This window comes from Delphinus delphis, chromosome 19 (genome assembly GCF_949987515.2).
Source record: "Delphinus delphis chromosome 19, mDelDel1.2, whole genome shotgun sequence".
Classification (NCBI taxonomy): Eukaryota; Metazoa; Chordata; class Mammalia; order Artiodactyla; family Delphinidae; genus Delphinus; species Delphinus delphis.
In genome coordinates, this window is record NC_082701.1 from 14,989,591 (window position 1) to 15,017,065 (window position 27,475).

General features: G+C 53.6%; 4 protein-coding genes across 9 annotated transcripts in view; 2 read left to right on the forward strand and 2 right to left on the reverse strand.

Annotated features, from left to right (window-relative positions):
• SMARCD2 (SWI/SNF related BAF chromatin remodeling complex subunit D2) lies at positions 1 to 14,985 on the forward strand. Of its 4 annotated transcripts, XM_059997591.2 has the most exons (14): positions 5,362 to 5,417; positions 8,182 to 8,254; positions 10,141 to 10,325; positions 10,526 to 10,568; positions 10,724 to 10,846; positions 11,609 to 11,764; positions 12,178 to 12,273; positions 12,417 to 12,518; positions 12,669 to 12,830; positions 12,997 to 13,094; positions 13,270 to 13,405; positions 13,561 to 13,683; positions 13,819 to 13,920; positions 14,047 to 14,985. In XM_059997591.2, exons 3-14 carry the CDS (start codon positions 10,150 to 10,152, stop codon positions 14,098 to 14,100), a joined length of 1,371 nt encoding a protein of 456 aa, XP_059853574.1. In that variant the 5' UTR covers positions 5,362 to 5,417; positions 8,182 to 8,254; positions 10,141 to 10,149; the 3' UTR covers positions 14,101 to 14,985. The 4 variants fall into 4 exon arrangements, with proteins under 4 accessions (XP_059853575.1, XP_059853573.1, XP_059853574.1 ...); XM_059997592.1 differs by lacking the exons at positions 5,362 to 5,417; positions 8,182 to 8,254 and adding an exon at positions 1 to 68; XM_059997590.1 differs by lacking the exon at positions 8,182 to 8,254 and having other exon boundaries at positions 4,953 to 5,417.
• Positions 14,986 to 15,046: 61 nt separating this feature from the next.
• Positions 15,047 to 19,575, reverse strand: PSMC5 (proteasome 26S subunit, ATPase 5). 3 transcript variants are annotated; one of them, XM_059997593.1, is made up of 12 exons: positions 19,501 to 19,575; positions 18,894 to 18,965; positions 17,434 to 17,503; positions 17,056 to 17,153; positions 16,828 to 16,884; positions 16,518 to 16,748; positions 16,103 to 16,229; positions 15,827 to 16,017; positions 15,628 to 15,726; positions 15,437 to 15,547; positions 15,258 to 15,344; positions 15,047 to 15,150 (listed from the first exon to the last, which is right to left on the reverse strand). In XM_059997593.1, exons 1-12 carry the CDS (start codon positions 19,522 to 19,524, stop codon positions 15,097 to 15,099), a joined length of 1,221 nt encoding a protein of 406 aa, XP_059853576.1. In that variant the 5' UTR covers positions 19,525 to 19,575; the 3' UTR covers positions 15,047 to 15,096. The 3 variants fall into 3 exon arrangements, with proteins under 3 accessions (XP_059853576.1, XP_059853578.1, XP_059853577.1); XM_059997595.1 differs by lacking the exon at positions 17,056 to 17,153 and having other exon boundaries at positions 16,828 to 16,856; XM_059997594.1 differs by lacking the exon at positions 16,828 to 16,884.
• Positions 19,576 to 19,901: 326 nt separating this feature from the next.
• Positions 19,902 to 27,332, forward strand: FTSJ3 (FtsJ RNA 2'-O-methyltransferase 3). The gene is made up of 20 exons (XM_059997199.1): positions 19,902 to 20,142; positions 20,312 to 20,417; positions 21,211 to 21,257; positions 21,380 to 21,459; positions 21,875 to 21,974; positions 22,067 to 22,261; positions 22,342 to 22,457; positions 22,574 to 22,678; positions 22,766 to 22,866; positions 23,100 to 23,180; positions 23,272 to 23,409; positions 23,546 to 23,681; positions 24,837 to 25,018; positions 25,172 to 25,292; positions 25,373 to 25,638; positions 25,915 to 26,006; positions 26,099 to 26,198; positions 26,291 to 26,474; positions 26,567 to 26,661; positions 26,746 to 27,332. Exons 1-20 carry the CDS (start codon positions 20,076 to 20,078, stop codon positions 26,936 to 26,938), a joined length of 2,505 nt encoding a protein of 834 aa, XP_059853182.1. The 5' UTR covers positions 19,902 to 20,075; the 3' UTR covers positions 26,939 to 27,332.
• DDX42 (DEAD-box helicase 42) overlaps positions 27,022 to 27,475 on the reverse strand; it is a 43,214-nt gene continuing 42,760 nt past the window's right edge. Inside the window, exon 18 of the mRNA XM_059997938.1 lies at positions 27,022 to 27,114. Within this exon, the coding sequence (XP_059853921.1) occupies positions 27,022 to 27,114 (93 nt within the window). The remainder of the gene's footprint in view (positions 27,115 to 27,475) is intronic.

Here is a 27,475-nt window from a genome sequence, read left to right on the forward strand (position 1 = left end):
CAAAGTCCCAGCCTTAAAGGAGCTTACATTCTAGTAACATCATAGGCAGAAGAACCACAGCATGAAAGGTATGTTCAGGGAAGGGCAAGTTCAGTGCGGCTTGATAGTAGAATACATGGGATGGTGGTGGAAAATAAAGCTAGAGAGGTAGGAGGAGGACAGAGACTAAAGAGCCAATTATGCCATGTTTAGATATAGACTCTTCTGGAAGCCATTGGCTTTTAACATTTTAGAAACCCTTTAGGAACCCTTTCTGCCAAAGAAATCATGCAAGGTCACTCAACATAAAAAGCAAAAAACAGTAGAGCTCCTTGTCTGAAGCAGTGATATGGAAGGTGGGGTGCGGGGAGGTCAAGCAAGGGAGGAACTCCTAGTTCTGCCCTCTCACCTCATTCTCAGCTCTCCACAAGAGCTCTGAGAAACCCGAAGGACCACAGTGGGTTTAAAGCCCACTAGTGAAGATGATGGAGGGCACACGGATATGAGAAAGTGGAGAGATGTGATCAGATTTGCTATCTTGAGATAAAATTGGCAGGGAGAATGGGGTAGAATGGCCTATTAGCAGAGAAACCATGGCAGAGGGAGGTTATGGAAGAGGTGCTGAGGTGCTGACCTAAGATGGGTAGGATGGATCCAAGAGAGATTTAGGAGGTAAAACCAATAGAACTTGGTGACTAAGACTGAGCAGGAGTAAGAGGGAAGAGGAAAAGATGATTTCAAGAACGAAGGTCCTTAAGGGTTCCTCTATTCTCTTTGCTTTTGGTTGCAGGCACCCTGGGCATCTGTTTGGGTCACTCCACCTTCTTTGGCTCTCAGCTGCCTATAAGACCAGTTTGAATGTCTCAGCAAGGCAGCGTTGGCCCTTCGCCATGTTTTCATGCCCTTAATCAAGATACATACAGGGGAGGAGACTGAGAGGGAGGACAATGAGATACTGATTTTGGACAGATGGGTTTAAAAGACCTAGGGAGCATCTAGCAGGGAGTTGGAGATACGGATCTGAAGGTCAGGAGAGAGGTGGGAGTTGGAGTTAGAGATTTAGGGTCATCAGAAAATAGACAGTAATTGAAGGGATGGGAGTAGATGAGTATGTCTGGGTAGGTCATGTATAAAAGAGCTAAAGATAGAATGTCAGAGGACAAGCACATTTAGGGACCAGAAGAAGAGTGAGGATAAGTCAGAGATCCCAGGGGAGACCCTTATCTTTCCTCTGTTTTAGTGGTCTGTTTTTCCATTCTACCAGCAGCTCTGGGGCCAAATTCCAGAGCTAGGAGGTCACCTCTGGGAGGGTCTGAGAAGTGACCAGGAAGAGGACTCTGAGACCACAATGCCACATAGGTCTCTGAATGCACCATAACCCTCTACCTTGCATGGGGAGAGAACAAATGGTAGAATCAAGCCCCAGACCTTGGCTCCAGAGAGTACAGGAGTGGCACCTGGGCTGTAGGCCTAAAGCCCAGTTCTTGAATCCTGGTATCTGCTCCCACTATTGGAAGTCTGTGCTTCAGGAGTTTTACCTGCTAGACTGTGTTGACTGTGAAAATATGTGTATTGAGAACCATGACCTCAATTGGGCACACAGAAGAGGAGCTTTCTGACTTATACTTGATAATCCAGCAAAATTGATTCTGATTCTCTTCACCCTGTACTGCTTCATGCCCTTGAGTCTTACACTGTTTTCTTCACCTAACTCATTCATAACCTCTTTTGCATAACCTCCTCCAAGAAGTCTTTACTAATCCCTTTCCCCCACTAAAGGCCTCTTCTGTTTTCCCAGGGTACCTTATGAATACCTTTATCTTAGCAGTTGTCACATGGAGAAATGATCTATTTATGCATTTATTTTCTTTGCTAGAATATGTCAGGGACTGGCACATGGAAGGTGTTCAATAAAGGCTTCTCAAATGGCAAATACAGCATCTGCTGCTTTACTATGCAGCCCTTTTGCTGCTGTGACTGGGCAGTGCCCCAGGCCTGCCTTCCCACCACATCCACATGGGAGATGGATGCGTCAGCTGCCTGGACGCTCCAGCGGGGACAGACTCCTCGTACAGCCCCAGAATGCTGCCATCATGATAAATTTTTCCCGCCATGACCTGACTACCACATTGTTTCTCCTGTAATTCCAACCTCCTGAGGGCCACCACACTGAGGAGTGATCCTTTGGCTGCTTGCTCTAGGGCCATCTTGCTCCAAGGGCCTTTCTCTTGTGAACTCTTTTGGGGCTATTTTGCCCACCAGACAGCTGGGCAAGGAACATTAGAGCGCATGCTGGGGATTATCCCTTTGGCTCTGGTTGTATTAAATACTTTACTATTAAACACTTTATTACATTAAATACTTCAGTTTCATTCAGTCTCTGGGCATCTGTAGATACAACAGGGTCCAGAGGTTATTGGAAAGTCCCTCTTCTGAGACCATAGAAGGTCTCAGAATGAAATTCTGAAAAGTGGTCACTGAGCAGAATAAGTATCAAGGGAAGAAGGGAGGAAGAGAAAAAGGCATTACAAGTTGAAATAACAAAGGCATGGGAATGCTGCCTCCATGACTGCAAGTCATGTAATTGGCTGTACCATTAGGTCCTACGAGGGTGGCAGTGGAAATGGCCTCCCCTCCCCACATCTCTATCGTTTCTTCAGTGTTAACTTAGTGCTCTCTTTTCACAAGGTTCTGAATTGTCTCAAAGTGAGAGATCCATTTGTCTACTGGGTGACCACCAATCGTATCTCCTTCTTCAAATCAGAGTGCTCCAGGAAACATTTTCTGATTAATCAGGCCCTACCAATCAACCTCCCTCTGAGTCCCTGTGGCACTTGCTTTTCAGTTTGAACAGTTTCTTTGCAAGTAATAACAGACCAGAGGTAAGAGAGAAATAACAGTTACCAACAAGAAGTCATATATAGTGGGTAAGTGCCTGGATTGTGGATTCTCAAGCCAGATCAGAACCAGGTTTGAATCCCAGCACCATCATAGTAAGAGCAGGCAAGTAACTGAATCTCTCTGCCTTGATTTCTAAAATAGAGGTAAAAGTAGTATTTACCTTATATGCATTGTGAGGATTAAATAATATGTGTAGTAAATGCTTAATAAATGTTAGCTCTTCTCTGCCTGCTGTGTAGGAAATCTTCTTTAACCTCTACCATGTCTTAGGTATCTGTTTTCCCCCTAACACCTTGAGGATATTATTTCATTGCAATTAGCTCATTGCTGACATTGTTTATCATTTTATCTCACTACACTTAAAGATCATTCATTTGTTTACACATACAAGGAAGGTTGTGTCAGAATTACCTGGGAGGTCTTTTTTTAAATGCAACACTGGGAGCCAATGGGGGGGGTGGGGTGGGGTGTGTGTGTGTGTGTGGGGGGGGGTGGTTTGGCAGGGATATTTTGGAATAGCTCCCCAGGAGATTCACACTTACTACTTCCTCTGGAACTACTGTTGCTCTAGCAGCTTGAAAGTCCTGAAATGGACATTAACTGCATTGTCAAGAATTCTTTACCCACTTTGCAGTGGTGGGGAGGGGCCTTGATTCAATGACTGGAACAATTCCAGTGGTCTGTTTTCAGACTGGCAGTTAACCCACTTTTAGGGAGAAAGAGGAGAGGGATCTCTGAGAAGACCAAGAGGCAGGAAAGCAGCAGCAGCAGCAATAGCAGGGTTTATCACTGGAGGATAAAGATACCAGGAAGTACAGATGAGCAGAACTAACTAAAAAGGGTTGCACTGTAAACAGGATCTGGGGTGCTATGGTGCAAGACTTGGTTGGGGATGAAAACATACAGCAGAGAATTTGTATAATGAAGAAGTCGATCTTGGATAGTCAAAAGTGTAGTCTGAGCAACAAGAGCATTGCTTGGGAGCTCGTTAGGAATGCAGAATCTTGATCCCTACCGCAGAACCCAGGCCTACTGGATCATAATCTGCATTTTAAACAAAAGCCCCAGGTGTTTCTTACGCTCCTTAGAAACATTTCCTGTGGAGTAAAGTACTAGGCTTCCTTAAAGTGAGGCAGAGGCACATTCAAAATATGCGATAAGAACTCGGCGCTTGGCCAATTCAGCCCTTCACACAGCTGGATCCGGTCTGGGGCAGCCAAGTCCCTTGGCAGCTCTGCGCCACCAGGATGGGCTTTTTTTTTTTTTTTTGGCTGTGTTGGGTCTTCGTTGCTGCGCGCAGGCTTTCTCTAATTGCAGCGAGCAGGGGCTGTTCTTTGTTGCGGTGCACGGGCTTCTCATTGCAGTGGCTTCTCTTGTTGCGGAGCATGGGCTCTAGGTGCACAGGCTTCAGTAGTTGTGGCACAGGGGCTCAGCAGTTGTGGCGCGAGGGCTCTACAGCGCAGGCTCAGTAGTTGTGGTGCACGGGCTTAGTTGCTCCGCGGCATTTGGGATCTTCCCGGACCAGGGCTCGAACCCGTGTCCCCTGCATTGGCGGGCAGATTCTTAATCACTGCGCCCCCAGGGAAGTCCCCAGGATGGGCTTTTAAAGAAAGTCAAGTTGGCAGCTGTTCTGCTGGATAGGGCAGCTGTAAGTTGTCTTTAATGCTGAAAACGTAGAAAGGATGTCTGATAGAAGTATTTTCAGGGAGCGTGGCCGTGTACCTCAGTGAGTCGGCTGCACGAAGGAGAAAGCAGCAACTGCTCTTTCACTGTAGAAGCCCTCCTGACCTTTGACCTCTGACCCCGCCCCGCTTTTCCGTGCGCAGCTTCCGCCCCCGCCCCTCCGATGGAGGGCCGGCCCAAGGGGTGTGGGCGGGGCTCCTGGGGGGCCGGCGGTTAGGGGTGGTGCCTGTTGGGGGCGGGTCTCGCGAGGGGCGGGATTTGAGGAGGCATCCTCGCACTGGGCGGCTGGGTATAGGCGGGGCTTAGTGCTGGGCTGGATTAGGCGGGGCAGAGGGTTAGTTGCCGCCTCTGCGTAACTGGACACTGGCGGCCAAACCTCCGGAGGCCGGGGGAGGCAAGCGGGCCCGTAGCACATCCCGGATCCGGAATTTCCCGGGCAGGACCGGAATCAGGATCGGCCCTGCCCCAAACTGGGTTTGTGAGGAACTCGCGAACTTGGATTAGGAAATCCCGGAATCCGGATCAACAAACCCTAGAACCCGGAATTTAGAGCGGAAAGTCCCGGAGCGCGGAGCGCGGAGCGAACTCAGCGCGAAGCCCGGAGTCCGGATCGAGACACCGCCGGACGGGACGGAGCGATGTCGGGCCGTGGCGCGGGCGGGTTCCCGCTGCCCCCGCTGAGCCCTGGCGGCGGCGCCGTTGCCGCGGCCCTGGGAGCTCCGCCTCCGCCAGCAGGACCCGGCATGCTGCCCGGACCGGTGCTCAGGGGGCCCGGGCCGGCTGGAGGCGTGGGGGGCCCTGGGGCCGCCGCCTTCCGCCCCATGGGCCCCGCGGGCCCTGCGGCGCAGTTCCAGGTGAGGAGGGCGGATGGGCGGGTGGCGCCGCTAGCACGCCCGGGGCAGGGGGCGAAGGGGGCCTCGAGTGAGGGCCCTGGGGCAGCCTCCTGGATAGATGGTACAGGGGCTCTGCATGCGGATTTCACGGGGCACGGTGGGGGGCAAGGCCAGGGACCCTCGGGCTCGGCTAGGTGGTGGTGGAGTTGGGGGAGAAGGTAAGAGCTACTCTGGGGTGTAGGGTTTGAAGCAGTTAGGAGGGTCGGGGTTCTTCCTTAGAACAGGGATTCTGAGCAACTGAGAGATGGAGGCGTTGTTGGAGCTAGTGAGTTGTGGGCGGGTGGGATGAGAAGTGTAGTGTAGATTATCGGGTAAGGGGTCCTGGGAAGTGATGAGAAAGTTTTGGAAAAGGACCCTCACTGAGAAAGCAGGTTACCCTGCATTGGTCTTGGTCCTACTCCAAGTCTGCTCTGTTTTTTTTTCTACTTGGGAACTGGCAGAGTTCTAGCGTGTCTGAGATGGCTCCCAGCTGCTAAGGAGGAGGAAGAAGGGCCTGGCTTCCCACGGCCACCGGAGGCAGAAGATAAGGGATTCCAGCCTGTGCAGGGGTAGTCTACTCCTGGGTCAGGCCAAGGGGCCTTCACACAGGGATGACTCTGGGTTAGACCAGAGAGGGTGGTGGACAAGCCTGAGGAAGGAGGAAAGCCCAGCCCATTCTGGACAGACTTTATTTATGGCTTTCTGCCTGGTGTCATAGTGTCCAGGAGTTGATCAGTCTGGAGGAGCAGAGAGTCTCCACTGAGCACCGCTGGTCTGCGGCTGGAGGAGCCTGCAGAGAGTTGCTTCAAAGGGTTCTGTCTTTTTTGGCTTTGCAGAGGGGCTTCTCGGGTTGCAGCTTCAAAGGCCATTGAGAGGCAGAGACTCTTTCTTAGGGTCAGTGTGTGAGGAACTCAGCCTGACACTGGGGGGGCGGGGCTTATCAGTCCCCAAGTTCATTGTTTCTGGTCGCCCCCAGAATGCTTGGGAATTGCGCCCATCCTTTTTCCCGCCACCCTCTCCACTTTTTTTTTTTTTTTTTGGCTGCGTTGCGTCTTCATTGCTGTTTGCAGGCTTTCTCTAGTTGTGGTGAGCGGGGTCTACTCTTCGTTGCGGTGCGCGGGCTTCTCACTGCGTTGGCTTCTCTTGTTGCGGAGCATGGGCTCTAGTGCAGGCTTCAGTAGTTGTGGCACGCGGGCTCAGTAGTTGTGGTGCACGGACTTAGTTGCTCCGCGGCATGTGGGATCCTCCCGGACCAGGGCTTGAACCCGTGTCCCTTGCATTGGCAGGCGGATTCCCAACCACTGCGCCACCAGGGAAGCCCCCCCCCATTTTTAATTAGTCTTTAGGTTCTAACAATGCCATATCCCAATCCATGTGCCCAGCATTTGACACTGGCTTCTTGCTAATCTCTCAGGGCAGCTGGCAGATTTTCATGTCTCCTCTACCTCACTTGCCCAGGTAGAGGTCCCCCAAATGGATCCTCATAGAGTAGGGTACACATATCCCCCCAGGAGCCCTGGGCCCTCACTTTGTAAAGAGATGCTTCATTTGGGGGCAGTGATTTTTCCCTCTTACCCCTCATTCTCCGTCCTCCCTGTAAAGAAAACTAAGGTCTGAGTATTGACAGGGACAGATCTGGTCCCAAAGGCTCCAGCTGGGATTCATCTTTCCCATCTTGCCCTCCCCCTTGGGGATTCATGGACCAGGGTGTCACTGAGGGATCCCTGCATCTGTCATTCTGGCTCTTGGGCGAGTTAGCTGAGGAGCCTCCCTGTGGGCCATTGGCCTGGGAAGGATCTAAGGATCTGATAGGAGCCTCTCTAGTTTCCTCAGCTTGCAGACCATGGGAAATGTGGCCTGGGGAAAGCCCCTGAGAGGATGGATTCCACAGTGATTTGTAGGGAGTGGCCTTGGGCCGGTGGCAAGGCTGAGCTGGCTGGCTGGGTAGCCCAGGCTTCTAGGAGTGGGGACCTTGGGGAAGGCACTGAGCCTCTGCTTGCCATCCAGCTGCTCAGGGTCTCCTCCTCCTCTCCCCAGGGCCGGGGTTGGGGGGGCCGGCAGTAGAGGTAGGTGCCGGGGGCGGGGGCGGTTCACTTTGGCTGAGTTTGAGGAGGATCCTGCTTGGCCTCTTTCCAAGTCCAGTTATGTGACTTCCGGGAGAAGGGATCTGAGACCTGAGGAGCGGGGGTGCCTCTCTATTGGGGTGCCTGCAGTGAGCTGGAGCTGGTGCCTGCAGTGAGCTCTCAGGCCCAAGTGGGGCGAATAGGGGAGCCTATTGATACAAGGGAAGTGGCGACCCACCTTCTTACAGTGTCACAGTCTACCAAGGAGCTTAAAGAAAACAAAAAATGAAAAAAAAAAAACCCCAAAAAACACAGAGTGCTGGGTTCACGCCGGAGAGTTCAGGATATTTTCCATGTATGCAGGGGTATACGCTCTTCTCCTCCGTCCTTAGGCCCAGCCACCAGGAGCCCCAGGGCCCCAGGCGCTGAGCCGGGCGAGCGTGCTCTCTGGAGGCGCAGCATCAGGCCTGGCCTCCCGCCCCTGCTGTCCCCGGTGGTGGAGCCAGAGTCCAGCTGAGGACGTGGGCTGCTGCCGGGCTGAGGGAGAGGAGGTTACTGCCCGCTCCTGAGGCTCAGGGCACTGAGCCAGGCCTCCCTAGCTAGCCCTGCTGCAGGAAGGGGCTCAGGGAGCCCAAGCGTTCGGGGCTCTGTTCTTTTCTTTAACTCTTGGGTTGTTTTTTTAGAAGAGAAGGAGTTACTGGTGCTTCAGAGCCCAGGTGTGGAGCTTGGCCAGGCCGAGCTGGGACTTCATGAACTGTAAGCAGCCTTTCCCTGGGCCCCTTCCCCCTCGGGAGAAGCCTGGGGCCCTGGGCGAGCTGGGGGCTCTCACCCGGGAAGAGTGTGGAGCAGCGTCTGGGAGGGGCCTCTTCCAGGCCCTGCCTGTGCCGCCTGGTCTGGGGACTTCCTGTTCCGGGAGCACCTGCCTCAGCGGGTTGGGTGTTGCTCAGGAGGTTTTGTGGGCGCCCTAGTGAAGAGGCCCCGGCTCCCACTCTGCAGGCCCCCGCCTCACTTCTTCCTCCCCTTCAGCTCGGGCACTGGTGGGAAAAACTCGAATCTAGGGTGCGTGGGGCTGGGCTCTCAGCTGTGGCCACCCTGAGTTTTTTCTGTCATCTCTAGCTGTGGCTCATTAAGGCAGAGAAGCAGGCTGACTGCCTCTCAACAGCTCCGATGACTCCCTTCCTGATGAGGAGAGACTTGTGGCAGGACTCCAGAGGTCCCAGACAGAGCCCCCCACATTGAACTCCATCCTCCCAAATGCTTCCTTCATGCCTCACTCCTTTCTCCTCCCACCCCCCCCACTCTGGGTCATGTTTCTGTCCGTCTCTGCATCTGGTCAAGAATCTGACCCTCCTTGGAGAGAACAGGGGTTGAGTGCTGGCTGAAGAGGTGGAGCAGGAATCTCCCGGTGCTGGGGGGGGCGGGGGTCCTTTGATTTGGTGCGAGTCCCCACCCAGCCTGGCTTGGTTGGCTGGTCCTAGCGGTTGCATAATCTGGGCCTTGGGGCCAGCCCTGTGAAGCTGCCAGGGACAGTGTGTACGAGGCAGAGCTGCCAAACAGGCCTTGCAGGCAGCAGCCTCTGGGAAGGGGCGGGGGTTACTCCCCGAGGGGCTCCACAGAGATGCTGGGGAGCCTGACCTCGGTGGGAAATCCTTCTGCAGGCTTCTAAGGAAGCTACCTCTCATTCAGATTCCTCTGCTGATCCTAAGACTTCGATCCTTGCGTCCCCTGATAATCTTACCTCCCTCTCCAGCTTGGGATTGCCAAGCCAGCCCTAGCCTCCAGGCGGTGGGTGCGTGGACCATGCGCAGAGGCCAGGTGCCAGCTGCTCTCTCTCCCGCAGGAGCCACGGCTTCCCCTTCAGGGTCTTCTGGCGTAGGGGCTGGGGGCTGGGCAGTGGGGAGGTGAGAGAAGGGTCCAGTTGTGGGTGGTGAGTAGGGGCCATATGGCGGCCAGATGGTCTCTACTCCGCCTGAGGCCCCCCACTGGCTGGGACAGGCTCCACGCCATCCCGCTGCGGCTTGCTCACCTGGGCTTCCACTGCCTGATGGGCTCGCCAGCCTGTTGGACTGCCTTTCTCCTCTTAGTCACACCACCAGGCTGGCGACAGGATGGGTGTTGCGGCTGTGACCGTCAGCCTGCTCCCCTCACACTGCACCCAGCCACCTGGCCACGATACTGCCCCCAGGCTTCTCCCTCAAGTTGGGGGAAGGAGCGGATGGGAGTGCTTGGTGGGACCATCTGAGAGCCTCAGGAGTGCCTTGAAGCTGGCTGGTCCCAGGGAGCAGGGGCATAGTGTGCTAGGGCCGGAAGGTGGCTGGAAGTGGCAATGGGCCCTGAAGAACTCCCCCAGGCCCTTCTTCTCTCTGCAGGCAGGATTCTCCTCCCACCCCTGGGCTCTGCAGGCCTCATTCGCTGGCACGGCTGCCAGGGCGGTTGAAGGGGGCGGGGCAGGTGTGGTTTACACTTCTGCTCTCAGGCGCCTGCTCCCCTTTGTTCTTGGCACTCCTGCCCGGGCTCCGCGGGCTCTGCCGTGTGCTGCTCAGGGCTGGACCTGGCTGAGCAGAGGGATGGAGGGAATGGGTTACGGGCCCCATAGGGCCCCACCGCTGACCTGTGCATCTCCGTTGGCTCACTTCCCCCAGAGGCCTGGCATGTCACCAGGGAGCCGGATGCCCATGGCTGGCTTGCAGGTGGGACCCCCTGCCGGCTCCCCATTTGGCTCAGCTGCTCCACTTCGACCTGGCATGCCACCCACCATGATGGACCCATTCCGAAAACGCCTGCTTGTGCCCCAGGCTCAGCCCCCGATGCCTGCCCAGCGCCGGGGGTAAGACCATCCTGTTTCTCCCACCCCATCTAGTGCAGCTCTAGTGGTAACAGATGGTTTCCTTCTGTCCTAAGAGCTTCGATGATTGAGGAAGACTCCCAGGTCTCCTGGGGGAAGGTCCTGGGGACTGGAGAGGTAGATGGCGAGTGGGGGAGGTACGTTGGACCATTGACCTCTTAAGTGGGTTTCTGTCCTCCCAGGTTAAAGAGGAGGAAGATGGCAGATAAAGTTCTACCTCAGCGAGTGAGTATGTTGGGGGGGGCCTAGGAGGCTCACCCAAGGGCTGGTTGGCTGAGGGTGGAGTGAGTCTCCCCTAACCCTGGGGTGAGGGAGAAATGGAGGAAGGAACCAGAGCTGCAGCTGAAACAAGCTGATGAACCCCTTCTCCCTTCCTCCAGATTCGGGAGCTTGTCCCAGAGTCTCAGGCGTACATGGATCTCTTAGCTTTTGAGCGGAAGCTGGACCAGACCATTGCTCGAAAGCGGATGGAGATCCAGGAGGCCATCAAAAAGCCTCTGACGGTGTGTGCAGCCCCAGCTACTTCTGGGCCTTGCCAGGCTTCTCTGCCTCTCCCTGGCCTTGTTTTCCAGGGGCCAAGCGAGGGTCTGTGATGGGCTAGAGCAGGATTTTTCACATTGTAGGATACAGCCCATTGAGCATGAACTCAATTTAGTGTGGTGGGGCCAGCATGTTCTCAATGAAATATAACATAGTAGAAATTATAATAATTCTTCACAGTAGTAAAGGACTTAACGACATTTTTATTTCATGTATTTATGTGTGTAGATCCTGGATCATGATTTAAAATGTAAATATTGTAGATCGTGGTCAGAAGTTTGAAAGGCAAAACTACAGGGTAGATGAGGATAGTTCCTGTCTTCTTCCCCATCCCTAGAGAAGCTTTATCTAGAACAGCCTCTTGAATGGTGAAGGCTTTCCAGGAGATGATATTCTGGGACCATCATGGGTGTTTGAGTTTCATTTAAAATAGGAGCCAGAGGCTTCTGGTTTGCCTGATAGCACCCCCTGTGTACCTCTGTCACACCACTGATCCCCCTGTGTTGGAACTGTTGGTAGTGCATCTGTCTCCCCTATGAAATTGTGAGTCCTTTGAAGGCCAGGACTGAAATTTCCTCTCCTGATTCCCAGTGCCTAACCAGGGGCCTGGCCCACAGTCACTGCTCTGTATTGATGTTGAATGAGTTCAGACGGGAAGATTGGGTAGCAGTGTTTTCCAACACACTGGTCCCCCTCTAGCTAACCGGTCGTCTTTCTCTCTTTAGCAAAAACGAAAGCTGCGGATCTATATTTCTAATACGTTCAGTCCCAGCAAGGCAGAAGGTGATAGCTCAGGAACCGCAGGGACCCCTGGGGGAAACCCCGCAGGGGACAAGGTGGCTTCCTGGGAACTCCGAGTAGAGGGAAAACTGCTGGATGATGTGAGTTGGGGAAGGAGGTGTCTGGAAGGGAGGTGGCCTGTGTGGGCCAGACAGTTGGGCACTTCCGGGGACGTCCTGCATGAGGGAGAGGGCACTGCTCACAGTTCATGCTTTGCACAGCTCTGAGCCAGTACGAGGTGGGAGATTTGTATGGTTATTACAACAGTTTTCCTGCAGATGGCAGTAAAGTGTCCTGAGGAAGGGGTGCCCCTTTCTAATTGGCTGACAGTGGGGCTGCATAGAGCCCCTTCCCTGTCTCAAGTCTCTCACTTTTCCCGGCTTCCTTCAGGGCCCAAGAATCTTCAGTACCCTGAGCTTCAGGGCTGAAACAATATTCCTCTGTTTGGGGCTTAGTGTAGCTTAGGCTTGAGCGCTCATCAGCACCCCTATCTCACACCCCTTTGCATCCCCAGCCTAGTAAACAGAAGAGGAAGTTTTCTTCATTCTTCAAGAGCCTCGTCATTGAGCTGGACAAGGAACTGTACGGGCCTGACAACCACCTGGTGGAGGTGAGAGTGGGCCTAGGGTTCAGGAACACAGGGTAACATGCCAGGTGGCCAGAGAAATGGCCTTAGTCCCCTTGCAGGGCCAGGTTGTGTATGTTCATGCCCACCCCCTTGGTGATGAGCTCTGCTCCCCTCCCCCCTGCCAGTGGCACCGGATGCCCACCACCCAGGAGACAGATGGCTTCCAGGTGAAACGGCCCGGAGACCTCAACGTCAAGTGCACCCTCCTGCTCATGCTGGATCATCAGGTGACAAGTGCCCTGGGGCCATGTTTGGGGTCACAGGGACTCTCCTCTGGGGCATTGGGGCAGGTCCCTATTGTAAAGCCTGTCCCTGTCCTATTCTTTTTTTTTTTTTTCACAAGAACCCCTTCTCTGACTCCCCTCTGTCCATCCCAGCCTCCCCAGTACAAGTTGGACCCCCGACTGGCGAGGCTGCTGGGGGTGCACACACAGACGAGGGCTGCCATCATGCAGGCCCTGTGGCTCTACATCAAACACAACCAGCTGCAGGACGGCCACGAGCGGGAGTACATCAACTGCAACCGGTACTTCCGCCAGGTTAGCTGGACGCCGTCCCCCCTCTAGTCTCGCAGCCTCTGTCTTGCCTGCGGCTCCAGAGCCCCACTGGGCTAGTTCTCAACCACGTTCTTCACACTGCCCCTGGGATGGTCCACTTCGCCGTGTGCCCACAAAGGCATCACCAACCCTCTGGTGCTCTCTCTAGATCTTCAGTTGTGGCCGACTCCGTTTCTCTGAGATTCCCATGAAGCTAGCCGGGTTGCTGCAGCATCCAGACCCCATTGTCATCAACCATGTCATTAGGTAAATGGGAAGAGGGGGAGGAAGGCTCCTCTAAGAGCAGTTTACCTTTGGCTTGAATTAAAGCCAGAGAAAAGCAGCAAGTTTGGTTTCCTGCTCCCCGAGCGTGTGCAGTTTGGCCCAGGTGGGTGGGGTGGAGCTGTGTGCTCACGCTTTCCCTCCCCTGTGTTGTGTGTAGCGTGGACCCTAACGACCAGAAGAAGACAGCCTGTTACGACATTGATGTGGAGGTGGATGACCCACTTAAGGCCCAGATGAGCAATTTTCTGGCCTCCACCACCAATCAGCAGGAGATCGCCTCTCTTGATGTCAAGGTGGGCCCCTACCCTCACAGCCTCCTCTGGGGCCCACAGTGAGGCCAGTTAGGCTCTCAGGCATTTCCATACATGTGGCACCTTGGGATGGGATCCGAGTCCTCTGGGGTTAGGGCTGGAAACAGCCAGTCTGACACATGTACCCCTTTTCCCAGATCCATGAGACCATTGAGTCCATCAACCAGCTGAAGACCCAGAGGGATTTCATGCTCAGTTTTAGCACTGACCCCCAGGACTTCATCCAGGAATGGCTCCGTTCCCAGCGCCGGGACCTCAAGGTGTGCTCCTCTTTCCTGAGGTTGATCCCATGTTAAGCTCTGGGTGGTTGTGCCCCCATCACTATTCTTCCGGTTCCAGGGGCAGATAGATCAGGGGTGGGAATCATGTTCAGCTTTCCTCCTGGCTCTTTGCAGATCATCACTGATGTGATTGGGAATCCTGAGGAGGAGAGACGAGCTGCTTTCTACCACCAGCCCTGGGCCCAGGAAGCAGTGGGGAGGCACATCTTTGCCAAGGTGAGGCGGCTGCGCCCCATCTGCCCGCCTGTGGTTGAGCGGGACTGCACACCAGAGGGGAGGGCGAGCCGCTCACAAGCGCGGGCGGTCAGACAGGCCTGAGCCACCCGTCTCTCCCTCCTCCAGGTGCAGCAGCGAAGGCAGGAACTGGAACAGGTGCTGGGAATCCGCCTGACCTAACTGCTCAGGGATCCCTTCCTTTCTTCCCAGCCCTGGAGCCACCCCCTCCTCAGCCTGGAAGGGGACCGCCCTCTGGGGCACAGACATGTAGGATAAGGAGGGGGGAGGGGTGTCTCCTGTCACCCTCGGCTCCCCAGCTTTAGTTTCGTAAGTGTAGTGATAGGATTCCTTGTTGCTTGGTCCCAAAGCCTTATTACTTACACGTTGGCTTTAATTGGATTCACAGCAGAGGCCTCCTCTGCCCCCTGCAGGCAGGCCCAAGTAGGACCTGGAGGCTGTGCTTTGACATGGTAACCGAGACCTTTCAGAACCAAAGGCCCCTGGCTTTGCTTGTTTACAGACCCCGTTGGGGCGAGTGTCAGCGCTGGCTCTGGGGAGCTGGGCGAGGAAGAGGGGCACAGCTCACACTCTTCCTAGCCTTTCCAAACCAAAGTTCTTTGCCATTCCTACCAGCCCAGCCTTGCTGCTGGTTTTTTTTCCTTTCTTGGGTATTTGCACTATTCGTGGAGCAGGTTTTTCTATGCGGGAGCCACTTTTTTTTGTACAGGGGTAAGCTGGGGTTTTTCAGGGAGCCCTACTTGGTGTCTCCTTCCTTGTTTTCTTCTCTCAATCTATGCAAGCGGCTCTGGCCGCCATCATCTCCTGAGAGGCCAGAGGGCTGCCACCCCAGCTCTTGGGCCCGGGGGGTAACGCCTCCTAGAGGGAGGGCACACTAGTTCTCTGGCGTGGCCTGAGGCATGGGTGTGTGTGGGCAGGGGTAGGTACAGGGGAGAGATGGCGAGGACTATTGTCCTTTGGAGCTTGTTAAGGAGGGTGGGCCTAGGGCTTGGCAAGTGCCACTTCTGGCAGGTTTGGAAATTTCCAAATAAATCTTTGTTTATTGGTGGTGCCCAGACCTGGTGACTGAACAGTGCGGCCACTCATTAACAGACTCAAGTCCTCAAGGTCTTGTCCTGCAGAGCTTTATTTGAGGGACCCACACAAAGGACATCCGCCTCACTTCCACAGCTTCTTGATGGACATGTTTTTCTCACTGTCCTTTTGCATGACCTGGAGAGACAGAGCGAACATTTAAGTTAGAGACTGGGTGAACACGTGCCCCATCCCCACTGCTCCAGAGCCACCATCAGCAAAGGCGGAAAGACGGAGGCCTGTACCTTGGCTACTGCCATCTCGAAGTCCTCCTGGGTGACGTGGACTCGCCGCTCCCGCAGTGCGTACATGCCGGCTTCAGTGCACACGCCCTGAGCAGGGAAAGGAAGACAGGCGCTGGGGCTGTGCCCTGGAACCTGGAGCTTCGTGCTGCTGCCCCCATTTCCTTGGGCCCTCCAATTACCTTCACTTCAGCCCCTGATGCTCCTGGCATGAGCTCAGCAATTTTTCTCAGGTTGATCCCCCGGGTCAGGTTCATTTTCCGAGAATGGATCTTCAAAATGTCCAGCCGGGCCTAGCGATGGGAGAGGAAAAGCCTGAGCCCGTGGCCTGCCCTCACAGCCGGAGCCACTGCCAGCGCTGCCCATCACAAACCTCCTCATTGGGGGGTGGGAATTCAATTTTTCTGTCAATGCGCCCTGGGCGGAGCAGCGCTGAGTCCAGGATGTCAATCCTGTTAGTGGCCATGATGACCTGAGTAGACAGAGCAGGTGGCGTCAGCTAAGCCCTTCCTGAGGCTGCAGCCTCACCCGGGGCCTTCCCGTGGCTCCTCCCACAGCCGACCCCACTGCACCTTGATGTTCTTGGTGGCCTCGAAGCCATCCAGCTGGTTGAGCAGCTCCAGCATCGTGCGCTGGACTTCACTGTCCCCTCCGGAGCCTCCCTCCAGCCGGGAGGAGCCGATGGAGTCGATTTCGTCCATGAAGATGATAGATGGAGCGTGTTCTCGGGCCATGACAAACAGTTCCCTCACCATTCTTGCCCCTGCACAGAGGCCAAGCTGGCGTTAAGCTGATGGGCCCCCCAGCCCCCGCCGCCTTATAGTTTTCTTGTTTCTGGCCACAGTTACCTTCCCCGATGAATTTCTGCACCAATTCAGACCCAGAGACACGAATGAAAGTACAGTCTGTATGATGAGCCACAGCCCGGGCCAACAGTGTCTTCCCAGTGCCTGGGGGTCCGTACAGCAGCACTCCCTAGAGAACAACAAGACTCAGGGCAAAAAGCTGGCCTCCATGTTTCATTCAATGAACATTTATCGAGTGTGTGCACTGTGCTAGATCCCGTATTAGATGCTAGAGATAAAAAAATGAATGTCAAGGCCCCTTCTGGAGCTTATAACCAAACCACTTGGGTGGCCTGGCAGCATCTCTCCCCCAGCCCCTCGGCATGGGGAGGGCCAGCGTAAGCAGGCTCCAGTCTATCCAGCCTGGGGCAGGAGATATACAGTAGCAGCACGGTCCTCCCATAGAAGCCCTGCTCACCTTGGGCTGCGCGATGCCCAGCGCTTCAAAGAGCTCAGGATGCTTAACGGGCAGCTCAATCACTTCTTTGATCTCCTTGATCTGCTTGTCCAGGCCACCAATCATCTCGTAAGTTGAATCTGGCACCTTCTCCACCATCATCAGTGACACCAGTGGGTCTACCTTGTTGGGCAGGATCTTGTGCAGAGTGTAGCTGTCATTTCTGAGGGCCACCCGGCAATTGGGTGTCACCTGGGTGAGGAGAGAGAGGTTCAGGAAGTGGTGTGGTGAGAGCTGACCCCCCACCTCCCACCTCCCCAGCTGCACTCACATCATTGATGTCGATGTTCTTATCTACGTCTACGACAAACTTGCCCTCAGGATGTACCTAGAGAAACAACGGCTCATGACCTTCCTCCCCGACAGCCACCAAATCACCGACCTCGCCCAGGAAGACACATGAGTCTTACAGTAACGTGAGAACGGTGTCCTCACTACACACAAAGGTATGGGAATGCAGTGGGCAATGGGCTGGTCCCTGGGGTCATGTTGCCTTTACCTTAACCAACACTTTCTTCTTATCCATGGCCCGGACTACTTCCCCCACATAGGAGCCCTGTTCCTGCAGCAGCTGTAGCTCTTCCCGCAACAGGCGAACTAGATGCGAAACAGACACAATGGCCACCCAGATTCTTTGGTGTCCCCCACCTATGACTTGATTCAACATGCATGAACTAAGCACCGTTGTAAAGTTTTGAAGGGAAGGCCTCAAAAAAAAAAAGTCAAAGTTCAGGTCTTTAAGGAGATTACGATGGGGCTGAGGAGAGAGATGTGCATGTAAACAGAGCATCATCTTGGACTGGGAAAAGCAATAGGCACCAATGTAAAGACTCACTTCAAACTGCCCACACACAGCCTTCCCATCCTTCCCCCTCACCTTTTGCATTAAGCTCATTCCTCTGTGCCTGCAGCCTCCGGAGATTTTGGCTCTTATCATTCACAATCAGCTGTGGAGGACAAGAAGCAAAGGGTGGAAAACAGTAGGCAATTAAGATCTTGGCCGAAACCCTCATAGGCTGATATGAGCTAAACGAGGAAGGAGCACAAGGCACCTGCATTCTCCATTCAGATTCTCCAATATGATTCTAACGACCGTATCCTGTCCTCCAAGAGTCCCTCTGGAGTGTAGGACAACCACAGGAAAAAAAGGCTGCTTGTCTAATACTGGTCCAGGAATAACCATAGTGGAGAAGAATTAACAGCTGGCTCACATAGTCAGTTTCTTGCAGACTGGTAACATGGTAGAGTAGGAAGACCTCTGAGTCAGAAGCCTAAGTTCTAGCCCCATTGCTGGCAATTAACAGTTGGGTAAAGCCAATGAAAGCTATGTTAAAGATCTAGATCTGTTACCAAACTGCAAGCATCACCTATCCTGCCTCTTTTCAGGACTAACGTGAGAAGCAAATGAAAGCACACGTAATGTATTTCAAAAATGACAAACCAGACTTCCTTGGTGGCGCAGTGGTTAAGAATCCGCCTGCCAATGCAGGGGACACAGGTTTGAGCCCTGCTCTGGGAGGATCCCACATGCCACGGAGCAGCTAATCCTGTGCGCTACAACTACTGAGCCTGCACTCTAGGGCCTGCGAGCCACAACTACTGAAGCCCGTGCTCCGCAGCAAGAGAAGCCACCGCAATGAGAAGCCCGCGCACCGTAACGAAGAGTAGCCCCACTCGCCGCAAAGAGAGAGCCCGCGTGCAGCAACGAAGACCCAACACAGCCAAAAATAAAAATAAATAAATTTTAAAATATATATATATATCATAGTCTCTTCTAAAAAAAAAGTGACAAACCAAATATGATACCTACAAATGTAGCTGGAGTTCAGAATTTTTCCTTGTGGCTCTCCTCCATCCAACTGACATTATTTTCCTTATTTCTGTGGTCCCTGCTCCCTGTTTAGGCTAGAGCACTGGGTTGTCCAGTTCCTTTTCATTCAGTCCTACGGAATCAGCATTGTCCAGACTCCTCAATTCTGTCTTCCCTCACTCTGCCCCAACTCTCCCTCTGATAAATCTCATCTTCTGATCCTATGTCTTCTCTTTTATAAGAAACCCTCTCATTCAGGCTTCTTCTAAGAAGAATGACTTTTGGCTAGGGGTACCTTTTACGTTAAAATTTGACTTATAAAGATGTTCAATGAACTGTGAATACTACCTTCAAAATGATGAGACTTGAGAGGAACAAGAGGCTGTTAACTTCATATACTTTATACCGTTGGCTTGTTACTTCTTCTACTGCGCCCCCAGTGGAATTATATGGATTTGCAGAAATCCGTTCCATCAATCCCTCATCCCCCTTCTAGCTCCCTCTGGACCTTTGGAGTCCGTTCTCACCTGGAGTTCTTCAATCTTGGACAGATAATACTGGCGGAGTCCACTGCCTGCCTTCCCCTCTTCCAGCTCCATCTGAAGACACAGTGTAATTAGTTACCAACAGGTTAAACATCCAAGGGATAAAGCTACTTCCAGCTTGGATTTCGGAGATTTAAGATTTGGGTTCTAAGCCCTCACTCCATCTCTTCGGAACCATTTCTCGTGACTAAACTAAAACAGAATGAGAACGGTGCCTACCTCTTAAGACTTCCAGAAGGATCAAGAGACGACACACCCGGGAACGCTACACAAACCCCAGGTGTTATTACTACAGGAGGAGCCAGCAGGAAGGACGTGTCCCCCGACTCCCTCGACTCGCGGAAGGATGGGTTCCCGCTCCCACCGCTCCTCTCACTTACTCGGCTTCCACCGGGTCTTCCACTCCCGGCCCTGCCTTGACCCGCCGGGGGAGGCGCTGACACAGCAGATCCGGTCCCAGGTAGGGCCCAGTCTAGACTGGCCCACCCACCCCCACTCCCCCCACCCTCTTGCCCCGACCGGCTGCCCACCTCGGATCACACCTGTTTCGCATCCAGCCCCAGTCCCCGCCCGACCACCGCCGCCATACCTGCTCTGGTCCGTCAAGCGCCATCTTCCCTCTTCCGCGGCCGGCATCAGAGCCGCCTTGGCGCGCAGGCGCAGAAGCAGGGGCTTGGGGACCGAAAAACCAAGGCAGAGAACAGTTCCGGGTCAATGGGCGGGGTGTGAGGACAGACGGTAACTTAAACAGGGGCCATGAGGGGAGGGGCGGCGGTACGTGAGATCAGGAGCTTTGAAAAGGGTTAGCAGAACTCCTAAATATTACTCTCCAGAAATTCGGTTTTGGTTAAAGTAACCATTTCTCCTGGTGCCAGCTTCCAACTTATAAAACCTGGGGACAGAAAATTTTTGTGGCCACGCTCAAAATGGCGGAAAACTTGGAGCCGGGGACGCGAGTGACGCAAGCGGAAGCGGAAATACGTTTGCTGCCCACACGTGCCGCTTCACGGGTGATAGAAATGGTGCTGGGTGGTGGTGAGTAGTGTGGACTGAGGCTCCGAGTGTGTGTGCGACGGCGAGTGGGAAACGGAGAGCGGAATCTAGTGCTCCGGGAAGAGACGTCCCAATTTCTGCTTTCTCTCCATATTGAGTGGCGCTCCCACCATGGGCAAAAAGGGCAAAGTCGGGAAGAGCCGGCGAGACAAGTTCTATCACTTGGCAAAGGAGACGGGTGAGTCAGGGTTCGCGCCGTCTGCGAGCGGGCGTGCCACCAGTCTTGGCCGGTTCGCCCCCTTTCCGAATATTGAGTTTTCCTTCCGTAGAAAGGGTGGTGGGTCGTAAGGCCGCAGAAATCCCGCTGGGAAAGCGCTTCACGGGCCTTACTTTGTCGCCGCCTCCAGGTTACCGTTCCCGCTCTGCTTTCAAGCTGATCCAGCTGAATCGCCGCTTTCAATTTCTGCAGAAAGCCCGAGCCTTGCTGGACCTGTGCGCTGCACCAGGTGGATGGTGTGTAACACCCGGCACCTGACGCTCCTTGTGGACGCGTTCTGGATTCCAGCCCTGGATGATTGAGAGTTGCATTTGGGGTGGGAGGGAAACAGTAATACCAACCTCAAATTTCTCTACTCCCCAGAACGTAAACTGCAGGGGGAAAGATTTGGACCGTGTACTTACGATATGATTGGCTGATACCGACCAGGGTTCTTGGTTTTCCCCAATCAATAGAAATGGACTAGAGGCCAGACAAGAAATTCAGGCAAGGTTTTCTTGGGGCCCCTGCTGCAGCAGGGAGGAGCGAAAACAAGTAGCAGGTTCCCTTGCTAGCCAGCTCCCCAAGGAGGGGGCTGGCTGGTTCCTTATATAGCGTGAAGGTGGGGGTGTGTCCGGGGGTCCGGCCTGAGGGGCGGCTTAGGTGGTTTGCCCACCCCTTTGGTGGAGCTGAGTGCTGGGGGGCATGTGCAGTGCCCTGCTGCCTACACCCTGTTTTTGCTCCCAACTCTTCAGAAGTGACAGTGGGGTGGTGTCTTTTTTGTGTGTGTCCATAATTTTTGTCTTCTTGTCCATAATTCACCCCAACTGGGTATGCATGCAATGTTTAGTCCCTTATAGTTTCTTTGTATTCTGTTGCTCGAGTTGTTTTGTCCAGGTGCAAGTATTGCAGCAAAGGGTCCGAGGTCCCAGCCTGTCTCGTTTCCACTGCACTTAGCAGGGACCCCTAACACCGGGGATGAGAGATCACATTGATGAGGGAGGGGAAGGGACAGTCCAGGGTGTTTTAATCTTTACTTCTCTTTTATAGGCTGCAGGTAGCCACCAAGTTTATGCCTGTATCCAGCCTTATTGTGGGTGAGTGACAGGTGGTGCTCCTGGATGTTCCAGGGGGTGGGAGTGTGAGACCCTGTGTTCTGCATTTCCTTTCTCCCTGCTTGAGACAACCTTTTGGAATACTCTGCCCTAATACCTTCTAGGAGTGGATCTGGTTCCAATCAAGCCTCTTCCCAATGTGGTGACACTCCAGGAGGACATCACAACAGAACGCTGTAGGCAGGTAATAGGAATCTCTCTTTTCCTGTTCCCTTTATATGTAGACATCCACATTCATTCCTCTTCCCACCCTGATCCCCTGAAGGCACGTTTTTCCTGTTAACCATGCCTTGAGCAGTGCCTGCATGTTGTTTATATAACAAGGCCCATAATATTGCGTGTCCGCCCAGCCTTTATTTATTCAGGAAAGAGGTCTTTGGAGTTGGAGGAAGTGCAGAGATTTCAGTGACATCCTTTCCAGCGAATTCACTAGTAGACTGTAAGGTCCATGAAAACAAACGTGTTATTTTTGCTATTGTTGTATCCCCTGTCCATGGCACAGGATTTGGCCGTGGTGGGCACTCAACAGCTGGCTGAATGAAGGGCTCCATTCGTAGCCATTTCTGTATTTCTGTTGCTGTGGTTTCTCTCCTCTGTAGGCCCTGAGGAAGGAGCTGAAAACCTGGAAAGTTGATGTTGTGCTCAATGACGGGGCCCCCAATGTCGGGGCTGGCTGGGTCCATGATGCTTACTCACAAGGTGCCGGGATCGGGGGGCATGGAGCTGAGGGTGGAGGTGGGCATGCCCTCTCAGGCTGCAGAGGTCCTCAGCTAACTGTCTCCCCCCCACAGCCCATTTGACACTGATGGCTCTGCGTTTGGCTTGTGATTTTCTGAGCCGTGGTGGCTGCTTCATCACAAAGGTTTTCCGTTCCCGTGACTATCAGCCCTTACTATGGATTTTCCAGCAGCTCTTCCGCCGTGTCCAGGCCACCAAGCCCCAAGCCTCTCGTCATGAATCTGCAGAGATCTTTGTCGTCTGCCAGGGTGGGCATAACTTCCCTTGTTCTCTTGATTTAGTCTCCCACCTACCAAAGCACGCTTTCTTATATATCCTATTACCTTAGGATTCCTGGCTCCTGACAAGGTCGACAGTAAATTCTTTGACCCCAAATTTGCCTTCAAGGAGGTTGAAGTTCAGGCCAAGACTGTTACTGAATTGGTGACTAAGAAGAAGCCAAAGGTGTGTTTGGCGAGTGGGGGCCACCCTCAGGTCCTGGGACTCGGGAGGTTGGGCCTGGTCAATCCTACAGACACCCCAGAAGGGACTGCTCAACATTCATTATTTCCCTTCCTAAGGCTGAAGGCTATGCTGAGGGTGACCTCACACTCTATCACCGAACTTCAGTCACCGACTTCCTCCGAGCTGCCAACCCTGTTGACTTCCTTTCCAAAGCCAGTGAAGTGAGTCCCCAGACTCGAGGGGTACGAGGGAGCCCCAGAAACATGGCCTGAACACCTCCCCTGACTCTTTTCCCTCCTCCCGAACAGATCTCGCTAGACGATGCAGAGTTGGCACGGCATCCAACTACTACTGAGGACATCCGGGCGTGCTGTCAGGATATCAGGGTGCTGGGGCGTAAGGAGCTCAGGTTTGCACTGGGGGTGGGCATAGGTGCTGTGAGCCCCGAAGGCAGGGGACAGCCCTTGAAGGACGTGACGCTGGGTCTCTGGGAACAGGATGCTGCTGTGTTAGAGGTTTGGGGTGGGGGCCTGAACCTTAGGACTTCTGTGGCTCAAACGTGAAATTCGGGGTATGGGCCCAAAACGAGGAGGTGAGGACAAAAGGGAGACAGCAAGGTCAGGAATGGTATCTCTGGGGCAGGTCCCTACTGAACTGGAGAACGAAGCTTCGGCGGTATGTGGCCAAGAAACTGAAAGAACAAGCAAAGGCACTGGACATCAGGTGAGGAGGGAGCTAAACCAGGGCAATTGTTGACTGGGTGTTGAGGGGAAGCATCTGGGAAAATAACCGACTCCTGCAACTACTCTGTCAGCCTCAGCTCAGGGGAGGAAGAGGAAGGTGAAGAGGAGGAGTCCGCAGCTGGGATGGGGCCGCAGCCCTCGGAGGAGGAGGAGGAGCTGGACCGGACCCTGGCAGAGATGAAGGCCCAGGAGGTGGCGGAGTTAAAGAGGTGAGGGGAGCTGGGGAGGAGCTTGGGGAACCGCAAGGCAGAGTCCCTCGGTGGGTGAAGATGGGGAGAGAGGGTGAAGGCACGGATGGGGATCTTAAGAGCTGGGCAGCTTTAATTCCTCAAACCATACCCTCAGGAAGAAAAAGAAGCTGCTGCGTGAGCAGAGGAAGCAGCGGGAACGTGTGGAGCTGAAGATGGATCTTCCCGGGGTTTCCATCGCAGACGAGGGGGAGACTGGCATGTTCTCCCTGCGCACCATCCGGGGTCACCAGGTGAGGCGGGGTTTGGGGCCCACTGAGGGAACAGGAGGATCTGTTTGGGTATTTGGAGTTGGGGCGTCGGATGTCTTTTTGGTAAGTGTGCTGAAAGATCATGGCTCATGGTTGCTGTCTTCACCCGTAAATGACGTGATATGGGGAGATTGGGAAAAAAACAAGAGCCTTGTGTCTCAAAGGCCGGGAAAGAACACACCCCTAAAATAATGAAAGTAGGAAGATTTGTGAGTGTGGCGTAGATTTATCCTGTAGAACTAGAATATCAGAACCAAGAGGCCCTCGTTGCAGGAAGCTCAGGTTATAGGCGATGCAGCCAGGGTGCCTGGGTTACGAGCACGTGTGAGGGAGGGTCTCCCTCAAGAGGGGCACAGCGTTCTTCAGTTGACTGAGACCAAGTTAGCACCTTGCTGCACCCGGCTGCGGGATGGTGCTTTCTGCCGAATACCGGAGTCTGCTTTTCCTGGTAAAAGCAGCATCACAAACAATGAGCTTTCGTGGCTCTCGTGTGGGAAGGTAGTAACCAGCTCGTATTGTTGAGGGGGCAGTAGAGCACAGTGGTCCTGGAGCAGACTACCACTTACGTGCTCTCTGCCTCAGTTTCCTTATCTGTAAAAGAAAATGATAGACCTACCTACTAGCGTTTTTGGAAGGAATAAAAAAAAGATGGTGTAATTCCTGGTATGTGATTCAAGAAATAGCTATAGTTGCCACGAGGAAAACAGATCTTGGAGTTGACATTATTAGTGAAACAGTGCTTCCTGTTAGATGTATACGGCATGGGCTTCTTTATTCAGTGGAAACAAGAGTTGTAGATGTTATTCGCTGGTGATAAGGTGCCTTCTGAAAGTAATTTTTTAAAAAGCAGTGTTTTAGAACATTTTAAAATCCGACGCTAATTAGACCGTGGGGTACTTTTCCATAAACCTGTTTCTGCTACCACTGAAGAAGACACAGCTGAATGATATGGCCTAGAGTGGGATGTTTTAAATGGTTAATCCCATCACTTCCCTGTCTGTAAAAGAAGATATTATGTACTTGACACAGTGTGTTTTCTAGCGTTGCTGAGGATAAACTAAGGTGATGAATATGAAGGAAAAAAGCAGTATGTACCTTGTTAGTGCCCTTGATCTCTGTTTCTCTGTCAAACCTCAGTTGTTAGAGGAGGTAACACAGGGGGACATGAGTGCTGCAGACACGTTTTTGTCTGATCTGCCAAGAGATGACATCTACATATCAGATGTTGAGGAGGAGGATGATACATCTCTGGATAGTGACCTGGATCCAGAGGAGCTGGCAGGAGTCAGAGAACCTCAGAGTCTAAAGGACCAAAAGTGGTAAGGAGGGGGGAGGGGTGTGGGGAGGTGTCTGCAGGGCACCCTCAGCTCAAGTCCGAAGCAGAGCTGGTGGCAGGGCTTGCCAGTTGGAGTGTGGGCAGCAGCAAGCCCTCCAGGGCACTGACCCTCCACCCACTTTCCTTGGGTGTACAGTGTACGGTTTGCTGAAGTGCAAGATGGTAAAGAGGAGGAGGAAGAAGAGAATCCATTGCTGGTACCATTGGAGGAAAAGGCACTACTGCAGGAAGAACAGGCCAGCCTGTGGTTCTCAAAGGTGAGCAGAGGCTGGTGGCCAAGACAGACAGGGACTGGCATTCCCTGGGCAAAGGGTGCCTGACAATTTCCCCATCACAGGATGGCTTCAGCGGGATTGGGGATGATGCCGACGAGGCCCTGGAGATCCGTCAGGCCCAGCTGTTGTACGAGAGCCGTCACAAGGGGCAGCAGCTGCCACCACCGCCTTCCGGTGTGAAGATGGAGAACAAACCTCCCCCGTGCCAGGATGAGGCCCCTGAGAGGGCAGAGGCTCCTTCAGGGACAGAGGCTGCCACTGGCCCTGGCGGGGAAGAGAGAGATGACAGTTCTGACAGTGACAGCAGTAGCAGTGAGGGTGAAGAGAGGTGAGTGGTTGCAGCTGATGGGAGAAGAGCTGAAGAGGAAGCAGTGATTGTAACCAGTACTCTGTAATTGGGAGTTTGCAGCTCTGACTGCAGATGGAGAACTTTAAATGCTGATGATTCTAACTTGAGTGGTCTGCAGTACAGCCTGGGTGGCAAGATTTCTGGAAGTTCCCCAAGCATTTTTAACTAAGAACCAGGGGTGAGGTGAGTAGGAGTGGGCCCGAGTGGTGTGGCTAACGGTGAGACATGCGTGCACGGTCCTCCTCCCTCCCACAGCTGGAAACCACGCGGCAGGAAGAAGCGAAGCCGTGGGCCTAAGTCAGATGATGATGATGTCGGGTTTGAGGTCGTGCCTATCAAGGACCCAGGCGAGAGCTCTGCACCTACTAGAATGGGAGGCAACATGGAGGGGTCAGTGTTGGGGACTGAGCTTTGACTTCCTTCCTTCTTCCCTCTCTAGTGAAACATCGGATACTGGACCCTGAAGGCCTTGCTCTAGGTGCTATTATTGCTTCTTCCAAAAAAGCCAAGAGGGACCTCATAGATGACTCCTTCAGCCGGTAGGGGGCAGAAGGTCCCGAGAAGGGGTGGGGCGAGGAAGAGGGGAGGAATGATTTCTTTGAAAGCCTAGATTGGTGTCCTCTCCACCAAGGTACACATTTAATGAGGATGAGGGGGAGCTTCCAGACTGGTTTGTGCAGGAGGAAAAGCAGCACAGGATACGACAACTGCCTATTGATAAGAAAGAGGTGGAGCATTACCGGAAACGCTGGCGGGAAATCAATGCACGTCCCATCAAGAAAGTGGCTGAGGCCAAGGCCAGGAAGAAACGGAGGGTAAGCAGTGGGGCTGCCTGAGATTCTGGGTGGGTGGGGCAGGGGTAGGAAAAGAGGTCAACCTGACCGAGGTTCCCCCACCCCCCCCACAGATGCTGAAGAAGCTGGAGCAAACCAAGAAGAAGGCAGAAGCTGTGGTCAACACAGTGGACATCTCAGAACGGGAGAAAGCGGCACAGCTTCGAAGGTGAGGGGCAGGGGGGTCACCCACAAAGGTACACGGGGGTGAAGGAGTGGTGGAAAGTCTCTAACCTGTGTCTTCCATTTACAGTCTCTATAAGAAAGCTGGGCTTGGAAAGGAGAAACGCCAAGTCACCTATGTTGTAGCCAAAAAAGGTGTGGGCCGCAAAGTGGGCCGGCCAGCTGGGGTCAGAGGTCACTTCAAGGTGGTGGACTCGAGAATGAAGAAGGACCAAAGAGCACAGCAACGGAAGGAGCAGAAGAAAAAGCACAAGCGGAAGTGAGCGGAGCCACCAGAACCTCTGAGGGACTGACTGTAAGGACGAGGAGCGATTCGGTGCGGCTTCTGGCCTCCTTTGTACCAGCCCTACCCACCCTTGCCTGCACGGCAGTCATCTGAAGAGACAGATTTGAGGTACCTGAACTCGTGGTGGCCCTGGGCAGTGAGGGGGACATCTTCCTGGCTGGAAGAAAGGGCTCCCGTTAAAGCCCCGCTAAAATGTCTTGTCGGTGCTGTCAGAGCCCACAACCCTTCTGTGGTGCTGGGCGAGAAGTCACACCATTTTTAGATCCTAAGGCGAAGTTCAGTGGCATTCACTGTAGTCTATTCTTGGGCAAGTGGGCCTCTCAAGTCTTCCCCCATTATCATCTGAATAAAACCAGGATGATTGATTGATAGATGTCTGACAACAGTTTAGTTCCTGGTAACTTGATAACTCAAAAAACATCTGGGTGTTCACACCATGTGCACTGTCCTACATCATATTTAATATGTCCCGACTCATGGTGACGTAGAAATGACAAGCCATCCACAGGTCCCA

Bases quoted from the DNA above. Each gene is read 5' to 3' on its own strand.
- FTSJ3 (XM_059997199.1), top strand. From the start codon at position 20,076: ATGGGCAAAAAGGGCAAAGTCGGGAAGAGCCGGCGAGACAAGTTCTAT. The intron at 21,460-21,874 runs GTAATAGGAATC...TCTCCTCTGTAG, and splicing joins CAACAGAACGCTGTAGGCAG to GCCCTGAGGAAGGAGCTGAA. The intron at 25,019-25,171 runs GTAAGGAGGGGG...TTGGGTGTACAG, and splicing joins AGTCTAAAGGACCAAAAGTG to TGTACGGTTTGCTGAAGTGC.
- PSMC5 (XM_059997593.1), bottom strand. From the start codon at position 19,524: ATGGCGCTTGACGGACCAGAGCAG. The intron at 17,504-18,893 runs GTGAGAACGGAC...TGTCCTCCACAG, and splicing joins CCAAGATTGAAGAACTCCAG to CTGATTGTGAATGATAAGAG. The intron at 16,749-16,827 runs GTGAGTGCAGCT...CTCCTCACCCAG, and splicing joins AGAACATCGACATCAATGAT to GTGACACCCAATTGCCGGGT.
- SMARCD2 (XM_059997589.1), top strand. From the start codon at position 9,607: ATGGGTGTTGCGGCTGTGACCGTCAGCCTGCTCCCCTCACACTGCACC. The intron at 12,831-12,996 runs GTTAGCTGGACG...TGCTCTCTCTAG, and splicing joins GCAACCGGTACTTCCGCCAG to ATCTTCAGTTGTGGCCGACT. The intron at 13,406-13,560 runs GTGGGCCCCTAC...CCCTTTTCCCAG, and splicing joins TCGCCTCTCTTGATGTCAAG to ATCCATGAGACCATTGAGTC.